Consider the following 18,552-nt stretch of genomic DNA (forward strand, 5'->3'; position numbering starts at 1 on the left):
GAGCGCTTATCTCTTGGAGCGGCCGGGAGGACGGAGGACGGAGCTGAGAATCAGACGTGGGATCTAATCCTGTGTGATGTGGAATTAGGACGCTGCTAAACCCGCAGCCGAAGAGCCTTCGGTGTGAAGGGCAGAAGGAAAGAAGGGGCCTTGGGAAGTCAGAACAGCGGCTGCGAGAAGCCAGGCTGGAGCTCAGGGGACTCTTCTCAGCAGAAGCAGCCCTTCCCTGGGGGAGAGCCACCGCGATGCCCCCCAGTGCCCCCAGCCTGGAGAGGTCCCTTCCTCCCCTCCCCCACCCTATCACTCCCACAGCCTCGGACGTGTGGATTCCTGCCGTCAGTTCACACGGTCCTGGGTGGACCAGCAACAGGCCACGCCTGAAAGTAGAGTGCTTTTTAAAAAATGGCCAACGTTTGCTGATTTATGTCAGCAGAGGAGGTGGGAAAGGTACGGGACTGGGTTTCAGGAGGGTGGGGAGCGGGCGTTGAAAGAGCCACTGCCGCAGCACGCTCGCAGGAGGGACTGGGCGCTGGCAGGAGCCACCAGGGGCTCCACTGTTTGACAGTTGGTGGCTGAAAGTGGGCTCAGCCTGGTCAGTGCTGAATGACAGGACAGTGCGATTCCTGGAGGAGGGTCCAGAGGTCGCCCTGGGAAGTGCTGCGGTGACTGTCTCTGCAGCTTAGAAATGGCAGGCGTTGTGAGACGTGCCTGGGCTCCCTGAGCTCAGGGGGTTGGGGTCATTCCAAAATGCAGAGGCCCAGGGGCAGTGGCTGACCACACCCAGGGGACGACTGGGAGGCAGGAGGTGTGACCAGAGCCAGGCTTTTACTGATGATCTTGCAAGATGGGGCATCTGGGGAGCAGGCATGCCCAGGGCAGCGACTATGTCCTGGGGCACAAGGTCCCCCCCAGATCCTCACTGGCTGAGTACCTTGCCGAGGTTTGGCTGTCTCCTACAGGGTGTGCCCTGAGCTCCCTGTCCCTATCAAGTAGTAAAGCCAGGACACAGTCACCTACAGACACAGTCAGCACAGCCCATCCACAGCAGCCCTGGGCCCTGTGTGCAGCGCTTAGCTAGCGAGCGATGCCCGTGATGGTGATGCCGAGTTCCGTTTCTGCAGGTGTTGAATTTGAACATCAGAAGAGAAGCGCTGGGGCAAGCAAAGACAGCAAGTTTTATTTAAAGATAGTGACACAGACTTCTCCGAAGGGAAGGGGACCCAGAGTTGGTATCCAAAGAAGTGGGCGTGTCCTGTGCCTTTATTAGTCTTAGGTTCTCTTTGTCCTCCCGCCCTCTTCTCCCTGACCTCTCCCCACCCTGCGTGAACCCTCCTAGGGACTCGCTGAAAGGTGGGAAGCAAATGAGCCATGGGAAGGGCCAGTGGTGGGCTGATTGCAGCAGGAAGGGAGCCCAGGAGGTGCTTCCTGAACACCTTTGGGAGGAACAGAACAGGCAGGTAACCTTGGTAACGGGTGGGGGAAGGGCTCTGAGGCAGTAGCGTTCCCAGAGGCCGGCTCCATCCTCCCAGGCCAAATCAGCTTTCATCTCCCCTGTCTACACCGGATCACCTGATCACCGTCGACACCGACTGCCTGGCCTTAATTCTGGCTTCACCAGCACATTTTGCTCCATCAAAGTACACACAGGAGAGCGGAGTCGGCAGGGAGAGCAGGCGCCGAGATCTCAGTGTGGAGAGACCGCGTCAGCCCTCCTGGGGCCACCTGTCGTCAGCTGACGCCAGCCAGCCAGCCACCCGTGTGCAGGGGTCTCAGCGTGGGGCTCCCCCGGCCCCGGGGCTGGCTACTCATCCACAGCCCAGAGCCACTTCATCTGTCCATCAGTATGCCATGCAGACTCTGTCACTCTGCACATGTTCCATGAGGTGACAGAGTGGGAGGCACTGTTCTGGATGCCTTGTGGGGACATGCTAATCTAGCCACCTGGGAACTCTCTGGGGACCTACTTGTCTGGCCACAGGGCTGAGCCCTCCCCAGTGAAGTTTCAGGGGCCTCCCCTTGCATCTCTGACAACCAGCAAAGGTGTGGGGCTGGGTGTGGCCCGGGCACAGTGGCTGCCTAGCGTGCACAGGGCCTGGGGTTGACCCCCACACCACCCAAAGGAGAGGCTCAGCGCTTGATGGGGAGACCCTTCGGATCTCAAAGGCAGCTCACCCGGGACCCTCCAGCCCTTGCTCAGAGTAACCTGCGGGGCTGCCCAGTGGACCCAGCTCTGGAGAAGTGCCCAGAGTCCTCCACCTGGTCCTGGTGACCCAGCTGCAAACATGAGAGGCAGACCAGGGGCTGAGGGGGCCTCCAGCCCCTGGTGATTCCTGTGAGCTGGGGCACAGCTGGGGCCCGCCACAACTCAGTTCCTGTTTTGCCGGATGCAGAGTCGGGAGGTGGGGTGTGAGAGAGCCAGCCTGCCCCTACCCCACCGCGCGGCACATGGAAAGGTGGAAGAAATGGCAGCTTTTATGTTGTGGGTTTTTCCCACAACTAAAATGTGTTGAAGTAAATAAATTACAGAGGTCTTCTCACTCGCCCCTGAGAACAAGGACCCTCTCCTACACGACACTGCACATTAAGACACCCAAGAAATCTACCATTACATGTTCTCTTAACATTTCACTCATATATAGATTTGCCAAGTGCTCAAAATGCCTTTGATCACCGTGTGTGTGTGTGTGTGTGTGTGTGTGTGTGTGTGCACGCATGTTTGTGCACACATGTGCACGTGTGTTTATTACTCAAGGGTCCAATCAGAGGCCACATGCTGCTGTGATTGCCTTGGTGACTCGTGACTTGTAGAGCCCTTGGATATAGAACAGTCTTTCAAGACATTCACACTTTTAAAGCGTCCTGGTCAGTGGGCTGTGGAACCCACCATCTGTCACTCTTTGGTTCCTTTTATTGACTATTCCCCCGCTGGCTCTAAGTCACCCTCGTGTTGTTGTTTCTTGGTCCCTACACGTCTAGGCGTTTTTATTGAAGGCTGGACAGCACGGTTTTATGTGGAGAGCTGGACTGTGCAGGACCCGGGTCACCTGGCTCCCTGGTCTGCTTCTCATCTAATGCCTCAAACCACGGCTTCCTGTCTTGAGTTGAGTTTTCTGGTTATTTCTGGAGGAAACGTTAACTCCATAGCCGAAAACTCTTTCCCCATAAGTACTTGTCCATCAAAAAGAGGTGTATATAGTCCAAGTACAAACTGATGACCCTACCTTAACAAAGTCATCGAAATGAACCTCCTAAAGGACAAAGCAACACGGCGTGTCCCCCAGTGATGCGCTGAGAACACCTCGGCCCCAAAGTGCATGAAGCCTCCAACAGCCCGAGGTCCGATGGCAATGCACGTCCCGTCCCTGTGGTGGGGATGAAGGACGTGATGGAGACGCCTGAATACAGCCCAGGTGGCAGTTAGCTAACGCTGCCCCATCTGCGTCGTCTGCTGATCAGGACACCTGTGCCGTGTCACGTGAGAGTGCTGCTAGGAAACAGACCCAGGCGCAGAGGGAGTTGCGTGTGTAACACTCTGAATAACGTGGGGAGATGGCGCACTCGGGTAAACAAGGCAACGTGCATGGAAAGACACACAAGACACACACGGTTATTATTTCAAGAAGAGAGGGCCACAGAGATACAAAGAAAAGAGGGTGAAGCCCAGCGTGGAGCGATGGCAACATTCACAGGCTCTAGGTAACCACCCCTGGTCTCTGCCTCCAGCTCTCCTTGGATACTGTATAAAAATAAGCCATGAAGGCCAGGTGGGATCCCAGCTGCTTGAGAGGCTGAGGCAGGAGGATCCTAAATTCAAGGCTAGACTCAGCAACTTAGTGAGACCCTGTCTCCAAATTTAAAAATTTTTAAAAGGCTGGGAGTTGTAGCTCAGCCGTAGAGCGCTTGCCTCGTACGTGTGAGGCCCTGGGTTCAATGCCCAGCACCACATAACAATAAGCAAATGAAATACAGGTCCATCAACAACTAAAAAATTACTTAAAAAAAATAAAAGGGGCTGGGGACGTGGCTCAGTGTCGGAGCACCCCTGGGTTCAACCTCCAGTATCCCCCCATCAAACTTTCTAAAAATTAAATAAATAAAAATAAAACGTTAAGAGAAAAAAGTCCTTATTCTCACCCCTGTCATTGGGACGCAGGGATGTGCTCGGCTCGCCGTCACACACTGTCCCTCACCACACCGCCACTGTCATGGCATCACAGCCACCAGAGCCTGCCCTGGAGCCTGCCCCTGGGTGACCCGGCCTTCCTCCCAGGGGCTGGCCTCCTGTTCACTGGTCGATTCGTTTTAAAAAGTTGGTGTGGGGAAGAGAATCTGGAGCCAGTCCAGCAGATCACCGGATCAGCAAAGGCCATGTGGCCTTGAAAGTGACGCGGGCCTTGGAGGCGACCTGGTGCCCGGCTCTGCCCTCAGGCCTCTCACTCGCCCATCCCAGAGCCATCGGCTCCACTCCACCAGCAGGCACCCTGCTTGTCCTCCCCTCCTGTGTCCAGAGTCTCCAGGCCTGTCCCCTGCTGCACCCCTGGGCACCTCGCATGGGACCTGGCATGAAGCAGGCACTTGGTCAAGACCCTGCGAGTGCTGGGGTCCTGACGGGTGAGGCTCCGGGTCCCCGCCCTGTGGCCCGGGGAGAGCCTGCCCCCCAGCAGTGACAACTCATGGGATCAATTAAAACTCCAAGGACGGAGTTTCCACTTAGAGCCGAGCTTCCCCGCACGTCCAGGGCCCTGAAGAGCATCGAGTGCCCACCCTGCAGCGGCCGAGGTGGGACCAGCCATAGTGCTGAGCCTCCTCTCCACTCTGAGGTCTCTGCCTCCCGTCCACTCTGAGGCCTGCTCACTGGGCTCCTGCAAAGACCCTCCCACAGCGAGAGGACGGCTGGACTGGGGGCTCCTAAGGGCCCTGAGAGCAAGGTTCCACCCAGAACTCGACAGAACAACTTTTAAGAGAAAGGCTCAGCGCAGGTCTGGAGCCGGCCCGGAGCCCTGGGCTCCTGGGCTGGCCTCCTTGGACTCCCTGCGGTGTCCTTCGTCACTGTGGCTCACCTGAGTTGCCGACGCGCCCCAGGCTGCAGGGCTCAGGCCAGGGGCAAGGTCTGCACGAACCAGACCCTGAGCAAAATGCCCACTGAACAGGGCCAGCAAGCTCTCTGGAGAGCCGCTCGCCACTGCTGGCCTCAAAGAACCAGCACGGAAGGGGAACGGTTCCGTCCTCCTCCATATTAACAGGGAACCCCCCCACAGAGGCAGTGGACACAGGCTGGCCCAGGGCCTCCAAGCCGCAGCAGCACGGGCATCTGGGCAGGATGGCTCTTTGCTGGCCTCACCATGGCAGGCCAGCAGCTGTGACGACCAGCACTGTCCCCAGACCCTGCTAGAGGGAGAACAGGTGGGACGGCTGGTTTTGAGGGTGGGAGCCCTGTGCTGGAAGGCCCGGGTGGGCTGACCTACCGGCGGCCACCCAGGGATAGACCCGGACTCCACCCCGTGTGCATCTCGGACCAGGCCCTCACAGCCACCGTCCGTCATTTTCTGCTTCTTGAACAGCGCTGCTACCTGGCCATCCTGCTGCCCGCCCAGGGCTGGCCACAGCTGTAGCAGTCCCAGGCTCCTGCGGAGTCCCAGGACATCTGCCCAGGAGGGTTGGAGGTGGGGCTGGTGACCACCAAGTTTAGGCCACCACTGCCGGTTACCTGGGTCCCTGCCCCAGAGTCAAGGGTGGTCACTCACTAGTTAGCACACGAGGCTTCGTGACTTCCTGTCCCCTCCACCGCAGTGGCCAATTTATCCAGCCCGTGCCCAGGGCCAGCAGTGGCCCAGTTCTGGCCAGAGGGCCATGCAGGCGGGGCTGTGGGTCACGTGGGCCCTGCACTGGGCAGCCGGGCAGCAACTGCTAAATGCACGGGAGAGAAAAATAGCAGCCAAAAGAGCACGGGCGGCCCAGCGGCCCTTTATTGGAATAAATAACAGCGCGCTGAGGCGGTCGGGCACTTCCCCAGCCGCCGCTCCCGCTCGGAGGCGCTGGGCCTTCATGTCGCAAGCTGCATGGCTTCCTGCTGTCAGCCAGGTGGGTCTGATCAAAGCACAGCCAGGGCTTTAGTGGCTTTTATTTAATATCCAGAAATCCAAAGGAAACGTCCTTCGAACAATTAAAAAGACAATAACATAGCGGCACACAAAGGATCAGAGGATTCAGCTATTCCAAAATAAAACCACCCTCCAGCACAGCCGAAGGACACGGGGCCGGGTCAGGCTTGCACCAGGCCACGTGGGAAGGGGCCACAGCTGCAGGCGGCCAGGCCAGGGGCCGCCCGGAGGGCCGGACCAGCCCCCGCCCAGCCTCCACGTGGGCCTGAGAACCCGGGACTCCTGGTGCAGGGGCTGTCCACGCCTTTGCCCCCGCGGGTGGACACAAATGGCCTTGCCTTCACCTCGCTGCCGTGGGCCAGGCCCCTCTTCAGAGAAAAATCATCATGAGGCTGTGGCCTGGAAGGAGGAAGAACCTTCCAGAACTTCCTGGCACAGGGGCCCTCAGAGCCGGCCCTCGCTCTCCCACTCAGGCTGGGCAGGGATCAAGAAGACCTGAAGGGACCCTGCAGGTCGCTGCACCCACAGCCCCAGGAGAGGCCCCGCCTCCCAAACCTCAGCCTTTACCGGTCCTGCTGTGAGCCAGCCGCCTGCCCGGCTCCCGCACATCCGCGGCCCCTCCAAGTGTCCTTCTTGAAAGGGAAGAGTGGGGAGTGGCCTGACCAGCAGGGCTCCAGGGGCTGCTTCAGAAGCGGAAGCCCCTCCCCCTGACCACGTCCTCCCCCTGGATGCCGAGGATCAGGCTGAAGCTGCCGGAGTTGGCTAAGAGGCCACAGGTGCGCTCTCCAGATCCTCATCTCCGCCCCTCGGCCCCCGAAACCCCTGGGGATGAGCAACGCCCTGGCCAGGCCCGCCTGAGAGCAAGGCCGGGCAGGTCCAGGCCACCGGCCCTGGAAGGCGAGTCATGAAGGCAGCGCGGAACGTTCCGGCCCCGGATATTTTGTCAAGGAGGTCTTTAATGTCACTGCATCCCGCAGGAGATGCAGTAATGCCTTTTTAATTATTTCTTTCTCCTGCTGGGAGACCACGTCCATCAAAATGCTCTTCTCAGCCCATCCCAGCCCAGCCACGCGGAGCCAGGGAGGACTCTCAGGACATTCTCAACCTTCAGCGCGACCTTCAATCCACATTAACCCTGACCCCCAGCCCTGGTCGGCAGGGGGTGGGGGCCTAGGAGACGGAGAGGCCTGTCCTCCTGTCGCTAATGAGCACACAGAGCTTGGAGAAGGGGCTGGCCGGGCAGGGGCCAGGAGGAGACAGCAGGGGAACGGCCAGGGCAGGCCACAGAGCAGGACCCCCTGTGGCCAGGGCCAGGTCAGAGAACACAGCTGAGGGGACGCCATTCCTCTCCAAAGGTGACCAGGGTGAAGAGCTTAACTAGGTGACACAGAGAGGGAGATGCCACGGGAGCACCGGGAGGACAGAGATGGACACTGCATGCCCCCCTCATGGGCTGTGTCGTGTCCCCTAAATTTAGCCCCAAAGCCCAGGGCCGCAGTGTGACCACATCTGGACACGGGCCTTAAAGAGGTAACAAGGAAATGAGGCCACGTGGGTGGGCCCTGCCCCGTGTGACAGGTGTGCTTAACAGAGACGCTGGCAGAGGGGGACCTGTGGAGACCAGGGAGACGGCCAAGGACGGGGCCACCAGGGAACTGGGTCCTGCGGGCACCTGGCCCCTCGACCCCGGCTTCCAAGCTGCGGGACGTGGGTCCTCTGTACTCTGAGCCTCCCGCCCTGCGGGCCTAGCAAAGGGACAGGCCGCCATCCCCCACGGGCCATCCCCCACGGGCTATTCCCCCACGGGCTATTCCCCAGATGGGCCATCCCAGACGGGCCACCCCCAGACGGACCTCGGGACTGAGCCGCCTCCAGCCAGCTCCTGACCAGCCCTGGGCCGCTGCAGGAAGCCAAGGGACGCCCTCAGCCAATCCTCCCTCTGCCCGTGGCAGGGCACGGGTCCTGGGAGCTCACGCTCAAGGTCAGTAAGAACACAGAGTGGCCAAGAAGTCACGGGAACCAGAGGGATGGAGGACATGGGTCACACCCAGGGTTCCGGGGACGTGAGGGTTGAGTTTTTTAATTGCAAAACCCTTTTGTCAAAAGGCCCCTGGTCCAAGGGCAGCCCCGCCGGGGAAATGCCCGAGCCCCGAACAGCCAGGGTGGACGGAGAGACCAGGCCACCGGTGGGAGCGGCAGCGCGGCCAGCGGAGGCTGGGCCCGAGCTTCTCCGTGTCATCTTTTGACAACACAGTCAACCTCCTCAGCCTGCCCCGAGGGAGGGAGGGAGACCCGGAGCCCAGCCCCGTGTCTAGAGGCTGCATTTTCCCAGGTCTTGACCACTGCAGGGCTGCAAGGAAAGCAGGTGAAAGGCCACCAAAGCAGGCAGGGATGGGAGGGCCACACAGCCGGGGAGGAGCAGGGCGTCTCCCTGAGCAGGGCCTGGGGCACGGGTCCCGCTTCTCTTGCCCCGGAACCGTCCCGCGCCGTCTGGGGTCCCCATCACTCCACGTTCTTGTACTTGGTGAACAGGTTGTACAGCACCCGCAGAGTGGACTTGAGGTCAAGGTTCACCACATCTGCAGAAGGACACAGAGACACCGTTGGCGGAGGAGAGAGTGTGCCCTGCCTGGGGTCACCACGGGCTCTCGGCCACCATGGGCACAGCTGAGCGCCTCGGCATGAGGCTACTGGCCGGCGCGTGCAGGAGACCCCGGCGTGACCATCCCCGGACGCACAGGCTGCGTGGAGAGCCCCCACCAGGGCCACCACCTTCTGTGGGGACAAGCACACAGACCCCTTGGGATCTGTATCGGGACATGTTCAAGGACGGGTGGGCAGGTGGCCAAGGGCACTTCCCGGATGGAAGGCCAACTCCAATAACCCGCAGGGACCCACGGACTCTAAGTGGGCTGCTGTCTTCGTGGGGAGGGGACCTTCTTGGGAGTTGGGCGCCTGGCTCTTCTCACCTGCTCTGTGGCCTCTGGGCTCCCGCCTCTTCTCCTCTTAACCCAGTGATGCCGAAGGCCCTGAGCTCAGTCCCCTAGGTCGAGGCCCCCCTGCGCAGCCCTGTGGGTAACTAGTCCTGAGAGCCAGACGCGGCAGGCGCAGTCGGCTCTGGACCCACCACCTCCCCTGGACCTGGGGTCCCAGCTTGTCCAGGTGGGTCACTGGTGGCCGGGAATGGCTTGCCTACCTGAGGGAGCTCCAGTACTCTGTGGGGGGCCCAGAGCCCCTGGCCCCATGGCTCACCCCAGCCCCCAAAAACCCAGGGAGGTGTGGTGGGGAGGGCAGAGGCCACAGAGACCAGGCGGCCAACATGGGGACATGTGCAGGTGTAAGCCAGCCCCCTGCTCCCTGTCCTGACAGCACCCACCCCCAGGGGTCACAGGACTTACACCCCCTCAGCTGCCCCAGATCTGACATCAAAGGGCTTCAAAAGCCACCTTGGGGTACCCCACCAGACCCTGGTACCCACAGGACCACGTGGCTCCCACAGCAGGACGGGAGTCCCTCCTGGGGCCCCACGAACCCAGCCTCTCCCCAGATGGGCCAGGTGTCCCTGTGTGCTCCCAGGCCCCTGTGGCCCTCCAGTTAAGGCGAGGTCTCCCCAGCCAAGGGCCCTCCTGTGTGCAGGCAGGACCACAGCTCCTGGCCCTGCGGCGTCCTACTGCGGGGCCCGGGTGGGTGTGTGTGTGTGTGTGTGTGTGTGTGTGTGTGTGTGTGTGTGTGGAGGTCACGGTTTTTTTCACGCAGGACCGCAGGACCCGTCAGTGCCTCAAGTGCTCAGCACCCCCACCCTGCAACTTCCCAAGAGGGCCCCGGGGTGCTGCTCAGCCTGAATCCCCCAGGGCCCCTCGCAGCTCCTGCACTGACCAGGACACTGGGCGGCCAATGCCATGGCCGTGCCAGGTTCTGGGGTCCCCAGACAGGAGCAGCAGAGGCCAGGAAACTTGATATCAAGGGAAACTGCTGGGTCCACCCTCACCCTGACCTCAGTCTGCACCCTAAGAAGCGCCCCACCCCCACTCAGGTGCTGGCTCAGGTCAGAGAAGCCTGGGACAGGTGACAACCTCAAGCCAGGCGGGGTGCTGGGCGAGCCCTCAGGCTGGCTGGGCCGTCCCTCCCAGACCCGCTCAGGAGCCTCGCCCTCTGCCCGCCGTCGGGAGGCCTCATTAAATCTGGGAGCCTTTAATGTCCTCTCAGGGCGCAAAACTGCTTTTCCAGCCGAGCGGCCACGGCCAGGGGTCTTCGGCCCTGAGGTCTGCAGGCAGAGGCCGCGTCCTTCAAAACCAAGAGGCTCTTACAGAACTGGCCCTGCTGACCCTGCCCACCAGCTCAGCCTGGACTCCGGACAGGGGAAATGAGCCAGAGACACGGACGTCCAGTGTCCAGCCACTTCTAAGTCCTGGTTTCCGTCCCTGCCACGTGAGAGCCTGCCAAGGGCCTCCTGCCAAGGGCCGGGCATTACCTTCAGGGCGAGCCTTGGGCCTCCTCAGTCCACCGTCCAGCATCAGCTCAAAGGCGAATGACACGTTGTGGACCTGCCAAGGAAGAATCAGCTCAGGACCCGTGGCCACCTGCACTGGGCCTGCCCGGGACCCGCTGATGAGGTGATGGGAACTAGGGTGAACAGAGGGAGCCTCGACTCAGCTGCAAGGACCCAGGGAGCCCGGGGCAGAGCCCGGGAGGGAGCAGAGAGAAGGGGACACTCCTCCTCACACCAGGGATCTGGGGCTAGGGACGGGAGGAGGGAGGCACGGGCCTGCTCTCGAGGACTCGTGCCCACGGTGCCTGCCCTGCCCCAGACCCAGACCCACAAGGAGAAGCGGCAGGGATCCCATTTTACAGACGAGGAAACTGAGGCTCAGGGAGGACAAGATCCTTGCAGAGCAGCCAGTCCTGGGCACTGCCCCGCACAGAGCAGCCCCTGCTAACTGCCGCAATGGCTGGGAGGAGTGGGCACGCACAGGGTGGCCTGGTCAACTGCAGGACACGGTGCTCTGCAGGCGGCAGGGGCTCAGCCCTGAGCAGGCACCGTGGACCCTGTTGGAACTGAAGTCAGCTGGATGGTGGCTGCAGAGTCGCCTGGCCCAGCGCTGCCCGATGCACCTGCCCTACCCCGTGTGGCTCCTCCCTGTGACCACAGGGTCTAGTGCCACTCGCGCTGAGGGGCTGGAGGCGCTCCTTCTGCTAGTGACTGCTGGAGAGTCACCAGCAGACCAGGGGCCGCTGGGCTGCGCTTAACGTCCAGGGTCAGCCACATCACACCCAGCACCCACCTGCCGCCAAACCCACAGGCTCCACACAGACCTCAGCTGGGAAGGACCCAGGGCCCTGAGCCACGAACTCCCCATGATTTCAGTGTAAGTGCAGCAGAAACAGGTGATAATTTTTAAAAATATCTATTTTTAGCTGTAGATGGACACAATATCTTCATTTTTTAAATGTGGTGCTGAGAATTGAACCCAGAGCCTCACATGCTAGGCAAGTGCTCTACCACCGAGCCACTGCCCCAGCCCCAGATAATGATTTTACTGACAGCATCAGTTACTAATTAACTGGGGCCAGGCGCGTGGCACACGCCTGTTATCCCAGAAACTTGGGAGGCTGAGGCAGGAGGATCACGAGTTCAGAGCCAGCCTCAGCAACTTAATGAGGCCCTGAAGAGCTTAGGAAGACCCTGTCTCAAAAATAAAAAATAAAAAACAAAAAGGGCTGGGGACGTGGCTCAGTGGTTAAGCTGGGTTCAATCCCTGGTGCCAAAAATGAATAAAGGGCTGACCAGGGAAAGGGTGTTTGGCAAAATCACCCTCAGGGAGTGGCACCCAACTTGGGGTGTCCAGAGAAGCAAAGCACCTGCTGCATGCCAGCCCCGGCCAGGCACGGGGGTGTGGCCAGTGAGATGCCGGCCACGTGCACAGGCTTGCTGAGCGGGATGACCGGAGGCGCTGTCCTGGGAGGCTCCCTGGCCATCCCGGAGGCAGACTGGAACCAGCCGATGGAAACAGGACAGGACCTGGGGATGGGGGCTGCGCCTCTGGGCCCAAGAATTGGGTGAGCCCTGGGAGCGGAGAAGGGGCTGGAGCCAGGACGGGCAGCTGGGCAGGGAGAGTGGCCACCCGGCACAGGACCCTGGGCAAGGCAGCACTCTCCCTCTCACGGAGCGGGCACTGGGCTGAGGCGGGGCGGGACGTCCGTGCCAAGAGAGGCCCAGGCTTGAAGAGATGGAGCCTGCACCGAGCACGGCGTCGGGGTCCAGCGCCCATGCCTGTCCTCCGGGGGCCTCTGCCTCTAGCCACCACCCGGGCTCCACGCACGTCCCCACCCACGTGTACGCACGCACGCCAGCAGCAGCCTCGAGTCACAGTGGAAAGCCCAGCGGACACCCACCTGGCCACCCCACCCCACGGAGGGCACAGTCCACGGGGAAGACCCCAGGACCCTGCCCGCAGCCCCTCAGCTCGAGGTGGTTGGTTCTGAGGGGGGATTCCCTTCTGCGTCCTCCTCGGCCTGAGACAATGCAGAAAGGAGGGGCCACCTCGCCAGGCCATCCTCTGGGTGGACGCGCAGGCCAGCAGGCAGCTCCTGGGGGGCCTGGAGAGCCCCCGTGACTGCGGCTGCCATGGGACCCGCCACGTGTGGCCACGTCCGCGGAGGCGCGGCCTTTCTCCCCGCATTTCAGAGGGTCTTAGAAAACCTCCGAGTGCAGCCGGCCCTTCCAGCTCCCCCTGGGCACTCCGCGACCTTGGCGGGGGTCGCCCTGAGACCTGCGCCTCTAGTAGAGTGGACTCAGCAGCCGGGCACAGGGGGACACACTCTGAAACTGCAAGGCCCTCCCTGGGACCTCCGGGGAAGGAATCCCACGTCTCCAGACGCCGCGCTGCACGACGGGAGGTTCTTGGAATCTCCCCCCAGATGGCCGAAGGGCACGAGGGGCTTGGAGTGTGCAGAGCCAAAGGCGGCGGCCGTCCCCAGGCACCCCCGGCCTCACGGGGCGCCTCCCACCATGGGACAGGGCCCTGCTGGGCTGAGCCGCCCCGTCCTGGGGTGGGCAGTGCTCGGTGCCTCTCCTGCGCTGCTCTCTGACCCTCTCGGCCCCTCCTTCAGAAACGGTGGGGCTGCTACTGAGGTCCCCAGAGCCACAACCAAGGTGCCCTGTGGTCTCGGTGCCCAGGACACTGGAGACCATGTCGCCACTGTCACCAAGCAGGGCCTAGCACACCAGCCTGCCTCTGGTGGCTCGGTCCCCACGGGAAAAGCTGCCAGGCCACAGGCAGCTGTCAGACCAGGAGACAGATCGTCGGGGGACATGCCAGCAGCGCTTCGGGACCTTCGCCCAGGAGGAGGACGACGGGGGACGCAGGGACGTGAGGAAAGACCAGAACCCCAGAGCCCCCACTGAGGAGCCAGCCCTGGGGATCCAGAGCCGCAGGCCCTCCTCCAGGGGACCAGAAGCTCCCCAGAGAGCCCCCCAGCCCCCCTCCGCACCCTGATTCACAGGTGAGCCAGGCTCGGAGCCTCGGGGGCCAGGGCAGTGACACAGACTTTCATCTGGATTCAAGGGGAGGAAGGCTGGGGCCAGGGCAGCGCCTCTGACATCTGTACAAAGCCTCGTCTTGGCCAGAGACCCGGCTCCAGATCCCGCCGAACCAGGGTGTGGCCAGCTGGCGAGTCTCAACACAGAAGGGACCTCTCAGGAACAAGGCTGAGCCAGCCTTCTCACCACCTCGCGGCCTCGACTTCCCAGGCTCGCCCGCGGCCCGTGCCCGTCCACCCCCACCCCGGGTTGGCCAGGACGCCCCGTGCCGAGCCCGCTCCTCTGCTCTGACTGCACCTCCGCAGGCAGGACCCGGGGACGCTTGGCAGCTGCCCACGCGGGACCGGAGCAGGCGGATGGTCCACGCTGGCCCTGGTTCCCGCCGCTTCTCGGGCTGCCACCGCCAGCTCACACAGTCTGCCTCCCCGACTCACGGGTCTGGCAGTTTTGAGAAAATAAAGTGACAGACGCCGTGAGCCACGGCGCCCCAGCCCATCCGTGTGGCCAAGTGTTTACGGCAAGGCACTCAGGCTGCCGTGACGGGCTGGGGGGAGCCCACAAGGACAAGCCAGCGGGGGCCATGGGCACCCCACCCAGGGCAGCCCCAGAATGTTTTCCTAAGCAAACAGCCACAGAATAAATACAGATGCTCAGATTCCGCACCTGCATCTAAACCAAGTACTGACCGGGACCTCTGGGCAGAGTGACGTCCCCCTGGGCACTGCAGGGCCACTCTCTCCCTGGTGCTCACTTTGCAGCAAGTGGGGCGGTGTGAGGGGTGATCTGAGCACACCGCGGGCTGTGGGTGGGTTCTGTGCAAATCCTCCGCCATTTACATAAAGGACAAAAGCGTGGTGGACACTGGTGTCCTCGTGGGTCTTGGCACCCACCTCCTAAGGACAGAGGGATGTCGGTATCTATTCAAGAAGCTGCCCGATCGTTTAGTAGGAAAAACATTGGGAATATGTTGCTGCCCAAGAATGGGGAAGGGAGACGCTGGCCACAGAGCTGCCCAGAGGGCACTGGGGACACTCACAAAGAGCAGGAAAACCCGAGGGACGTGTGGCAGGATCTGACCCTGGATCACAAGTACCAGAGCCACAGAAGGCCACGCAAAGGACCCCAAAGGGGAGGTGAAGGACAGACTCTGGTGTCTCGCAGGCTACGATGGCTTCTCAGTCCTTCTGCCGGGAGCTGCGTCCACCCCAACCCCGGCTTCCATTTGCTCAAGACGCCCCGAGGCTGCAGAGAGTGCTTAGGTTTCCCGTCAGCAGGTACATCCTGGGCCACCAGGGAGGGGACCGCACACGTACCTTCTGGTCGAAGCTCTCCGGGGTCAGGTAGAAGTTGTGGAGGGGGACAAAGTAGTCCTCGAGAAGACCCATGAGCAGGACCAGGTAAACACCATCTGCAAACTGCAGGGGGGTCTTGGTGACATTCCCAGCAAACACTTTAACAAACTCAAGGGAGGAGAAACGGTCACAGTGAAATGATCCGGATCATGCAGCCCTCACCTCACCCGGGCAGCAGGTTTGCAACCAAAGCAAGGACGGGACAAAGCTCCCACCCCAGGTCCTGGCCCCCAGAGTGGGGAGAGACGGGAGAAAGAGACCGCGGGGGCGGGGGGGGACACACAGACACACGCACAGACACAGACATTCATGCACACACGCACGGACACACACACAGACACGCACAGACACACACACAGACATACATGCACACAAGCACAGACACACACACAGACACGCACAGACACACACAGACACACACACAGACACGCACAGACACACACAGACACACACACAGACACGCACAGACACAGACATACATGCACACGCACGGACACACACACAGACACGCACACACACAGAGACACATACATACACAGACACACATGCACACGCGTGCACACACACACACGCACACACACGTCAGGACCAGGTGCCTGGAGGCCAGTGTCTGGGGTCAGGGGCAGCAGCCTGGCTGAGGCCATGAGTCTGAAACTGTCCGTTACTGACCCTGGGTCTCAGGGGAGGGCCAGCAAGGATGGGCAGGGCCCCCAGCAAGAGCAAGCCCCCCATCTGCGTCTGCAGGGTGCGGGTGCTGGGCAGACGGGCCACCTGGTGCGCTGGCTCTCCCTCCGGCCACCACTAAGCACCAGCTGCACCCACGGCTGGGACAATCCCCCCGGGGCCCCTGGAGATGCCGGCCTTTGTGGCACCCCGCATCCAGAGCCCCTTCCCGCTGGGCCCTAAACGGCCTGCACCCACCCCCAGAGCAGGTGATGCTGGGCGTGGGAGGGCGGGACAAGGGGCAGCAGGACCCGCCATCTTTTGAAAATGGCCTCTGAGGAGCCAAGGCCTGCCTGAGGCTGCCGCAGCTCCCCACACACAGACACCCAGTGGTGGCCTGCCCTGGCCCACAGCAGGGGACGTGCCACTAAGAAACGAAAGTGTGAAGCTGCTATTTACAGGGGACAGTCCTTTGGGGTCACGGCACTGGCCGGGCCCTGGACTCAGCTGCCGGCTGCTTGGTGGGTGACACGCCGCCTCCTTTACAGGCGACATGACCTTGGAAACAGGAGTGGACGCTGTGGGAAGGACGGATGTGCACTGAAGAGCAGTCCAAGCCTGAGGCACCCTGGTTTCTGGTGCTAGGTGCTGGCCCATCTGAGAAGGGACAGGCTGGGGACGCCGGTCAGGATGCGGGGGCAGCAGCCCCCATACCGCCACTTGGCCCTGGCGCCTGCCTTTCTCTGAGTCAATCTGGGAAACGGAGGAGGGTACAAATGGCTGGACAGAGGCATTCGTGTCCCAGGAGCAAGACCAGGGAGACCAGCGTCACCAGGTGCTGGCTGAGTGGGGGACAACTCAGAGCAAGAAAATGTAGGTCCCCAGGTGGACGGGACAAGAGGAAAGGCCAGGCAGAGACGCGCTCCTCTGTCTTATAAGGAGGACGCAGCTGATGTATTTAGGGACCAAAACAGGACAGAGCAGCTGATGTGGGACCCCGGTCACCTGAGAAAATGCGCCTGTGAACTCAGCACCTCGACAGGCACGTCCCGCCGCGCAGACCGTAGCAAATTGCCAGAAATAATGGATGCATTTTCAAATGATGAGCAAATATGTGCTTTGGAAAAGGGACCAGGGGACTTCCCGGTGCAGACTGGGCTGCCGCTCAGCCCCCGCGGGTAGGGGAGGGCGCCACGGAGCCCTGGGCGCAGGGATTGGGGATGGTTCTCATTTGTTTTGCTTATCTGCGCTTTCAGGCATTCCTACAATGAACCTGAATTACTTTTTTAATTAGAAAAGCAAATGAGAGAAGTCTAAGGAGGAGAAAGAGGTGAGGGAAATCGCCCAGGGGCTGAAGAAGGATCAGCTGGGCATTAGAGGCGTCTGTGCCAACAGCTCCCAAGGCCCCAGACTAATCCGGGGAGCCGGCGTCCTGTCTGCCAAGGCTGAGGACCTATTTTCACGGCGCCACTTTATCTTGGGGCGGGAGGTGTGCATTCTAGTGCAGAAGAAATATTTTATCCACATTCACTGGAGGGGAATTAGTCAGCATTCGCCAGGTGCAGGTCACAGGGCCACAGGTGACAGCAGCGGCCTCCACCGCTGGACATTAGACCCGAGGGACATGCACGTGCAAAGGCGCATGACAACGTGGGGCAGCCTCGGAGGGTGTGGAGAGTTGGACCCTCTCCCAGAACAGACATGTGGGAGTTCTAGTCCCCAGGGCCTGCGAACGTGACCTTATTTGGAAACAGGGTCCCTGCAGAGGTCATGAGGTTGACATGAAGTCACCAGGGTGGGCGCCAGTGCAACATGACTGCGTCCTCATGAAAGGGCAAGTTCAGGCCCAGAGACGGCCATGGACGCAGATCGCGGCCCTGTGTCCACAGCCCAGGAGCACCCAGGGGCTCCCGCCTGCTCGTCCCCGCCCCACCGGAGCTCAGAGCTGCTGGACGCACAGGACAGAGACCCGGGGCTGAGCCCCGCCCACCCAGGGCCGAGCCCCGCCTACCTGGGTCTCTAGCTCTGTCACCTCCAGGTTCAGCTTGTTCAGCTGTTTGTTCACAAAAGTGATGAGCGACTGCAAGGCAGAGCGAGAGGGGACGTCGGGGACAGCACTGGCCCTGTGGGGTGTCCACCAGTACCCACTGCCACCATGGGCTCAGTGAGAAAGCCCCGTGCCAGACACAGAGCACGTGCTGCCCGCTGTGGCTGATGGCCTGGGGAGGAGCCCGGCAGGGGGCAGGGTCCCGGGTTCCCTCCAGGCCACTCCCACTGTGGGCCCGAGAAGGGCAGTTGGAAGCAGGAGTCAGAGGGAGACCACCAGATCGCACTTGTCCCTGGCTGACCCCACCTACTGAAAGGAGCAAGGTGACCATGGGCCACACACGTTCCACACAGTGACCACCCTGCGTCACACAGAGGTGGCCCAGGTTACCGTCACAGTGCCCCTGAGGGGGGACAATGCCTCTGGCCCCACCAGGCAGGTGGGAACTGAGGCTGGGTCCACATAACCTGCCTTAGGACACAGCCTGGAGGCGAGGACCGTGCTAGAACCTTCCTCCCTCACTGTCCACCCATCTGCTCTGTCCCTGGGCCAGATGTGGCTGGGGTGGGACAGGGCGGGGGCTCCCAGGTCCTGAGGAAGCTAGGAAGGCTCAGTGTGGGAGGACCGTGGGCGATTCCCACAGCCTGTGGTCACGTTTCCAGGACATAAAGATGTCACTGAGCCTGGACTGGCACTTCCCAAGAGTGGGTTCCACTGGACTGTAAGACGTCCCGCCCCCAATGAAGATGCATAAATCTCACCATCCAGACCCACTTGGGAAGCGCATCCACCCCATTCCTCCTTGGAGAGTTGCAATGCCAGGTGGCACATTAAAGGCTCTGACAAGTC

The 18,552-nt window shown here is 61.3% G+C and overlaps 1 protein-coding gene across 1 annotated transcript in view; it reads right to left on the reverse strand.

The window, feature by feature from the left end:
* Positions 1–5,947: 5,947 nt before the first annotated feature.
* LOC113186807 (beta-parvin) overlaps positions 5,948–18,552 on the reverse strand; it is a 36,148-nt gene continuing 23,543 nt past the window's right edge. Inside the window, exons 9-12 of the mRNA XM_077794550.1 lie at positions 17,668–17,736; positions 14,955–15,056; positions 10,573–10,645; positions 5,948–8,680 (exon numbers count right to left, since the gene is read on the reverse strand). Of these exons, the coding sequence (XP_077650676.1) occupies positions 8,604–8,680; positions 10,573–10,645; positions 14,955–15,056; positions 17,668–17,736 (321 nt within the window). The 3' untranslated portion in view covers positions 5,948–8,603. The remainder of the gene's footprint in view (positions 8,681–10,572; positions 10,646–14,954; positions 15,057–17,667; positions 17,737–18,552) is intronic.

The sequence above is a fragment of the Urocitellus parryii genome, unplaced genomic scaffold, assembly GCF_045843805.1.
Source record: "Urocitellus parryii isolate mUroPar1 unplaced genomic scaffold, mUroPar1.hap1 Scaffold_259, whole genome shotgun sequence".
Taxonomy (NCBI): domain Eukaryota; kingdom Metazoa; phylum Chordata; class Mammalia; order Rodentia; family Sciuridae; genus Urocitellus; species Urocitellus parryii.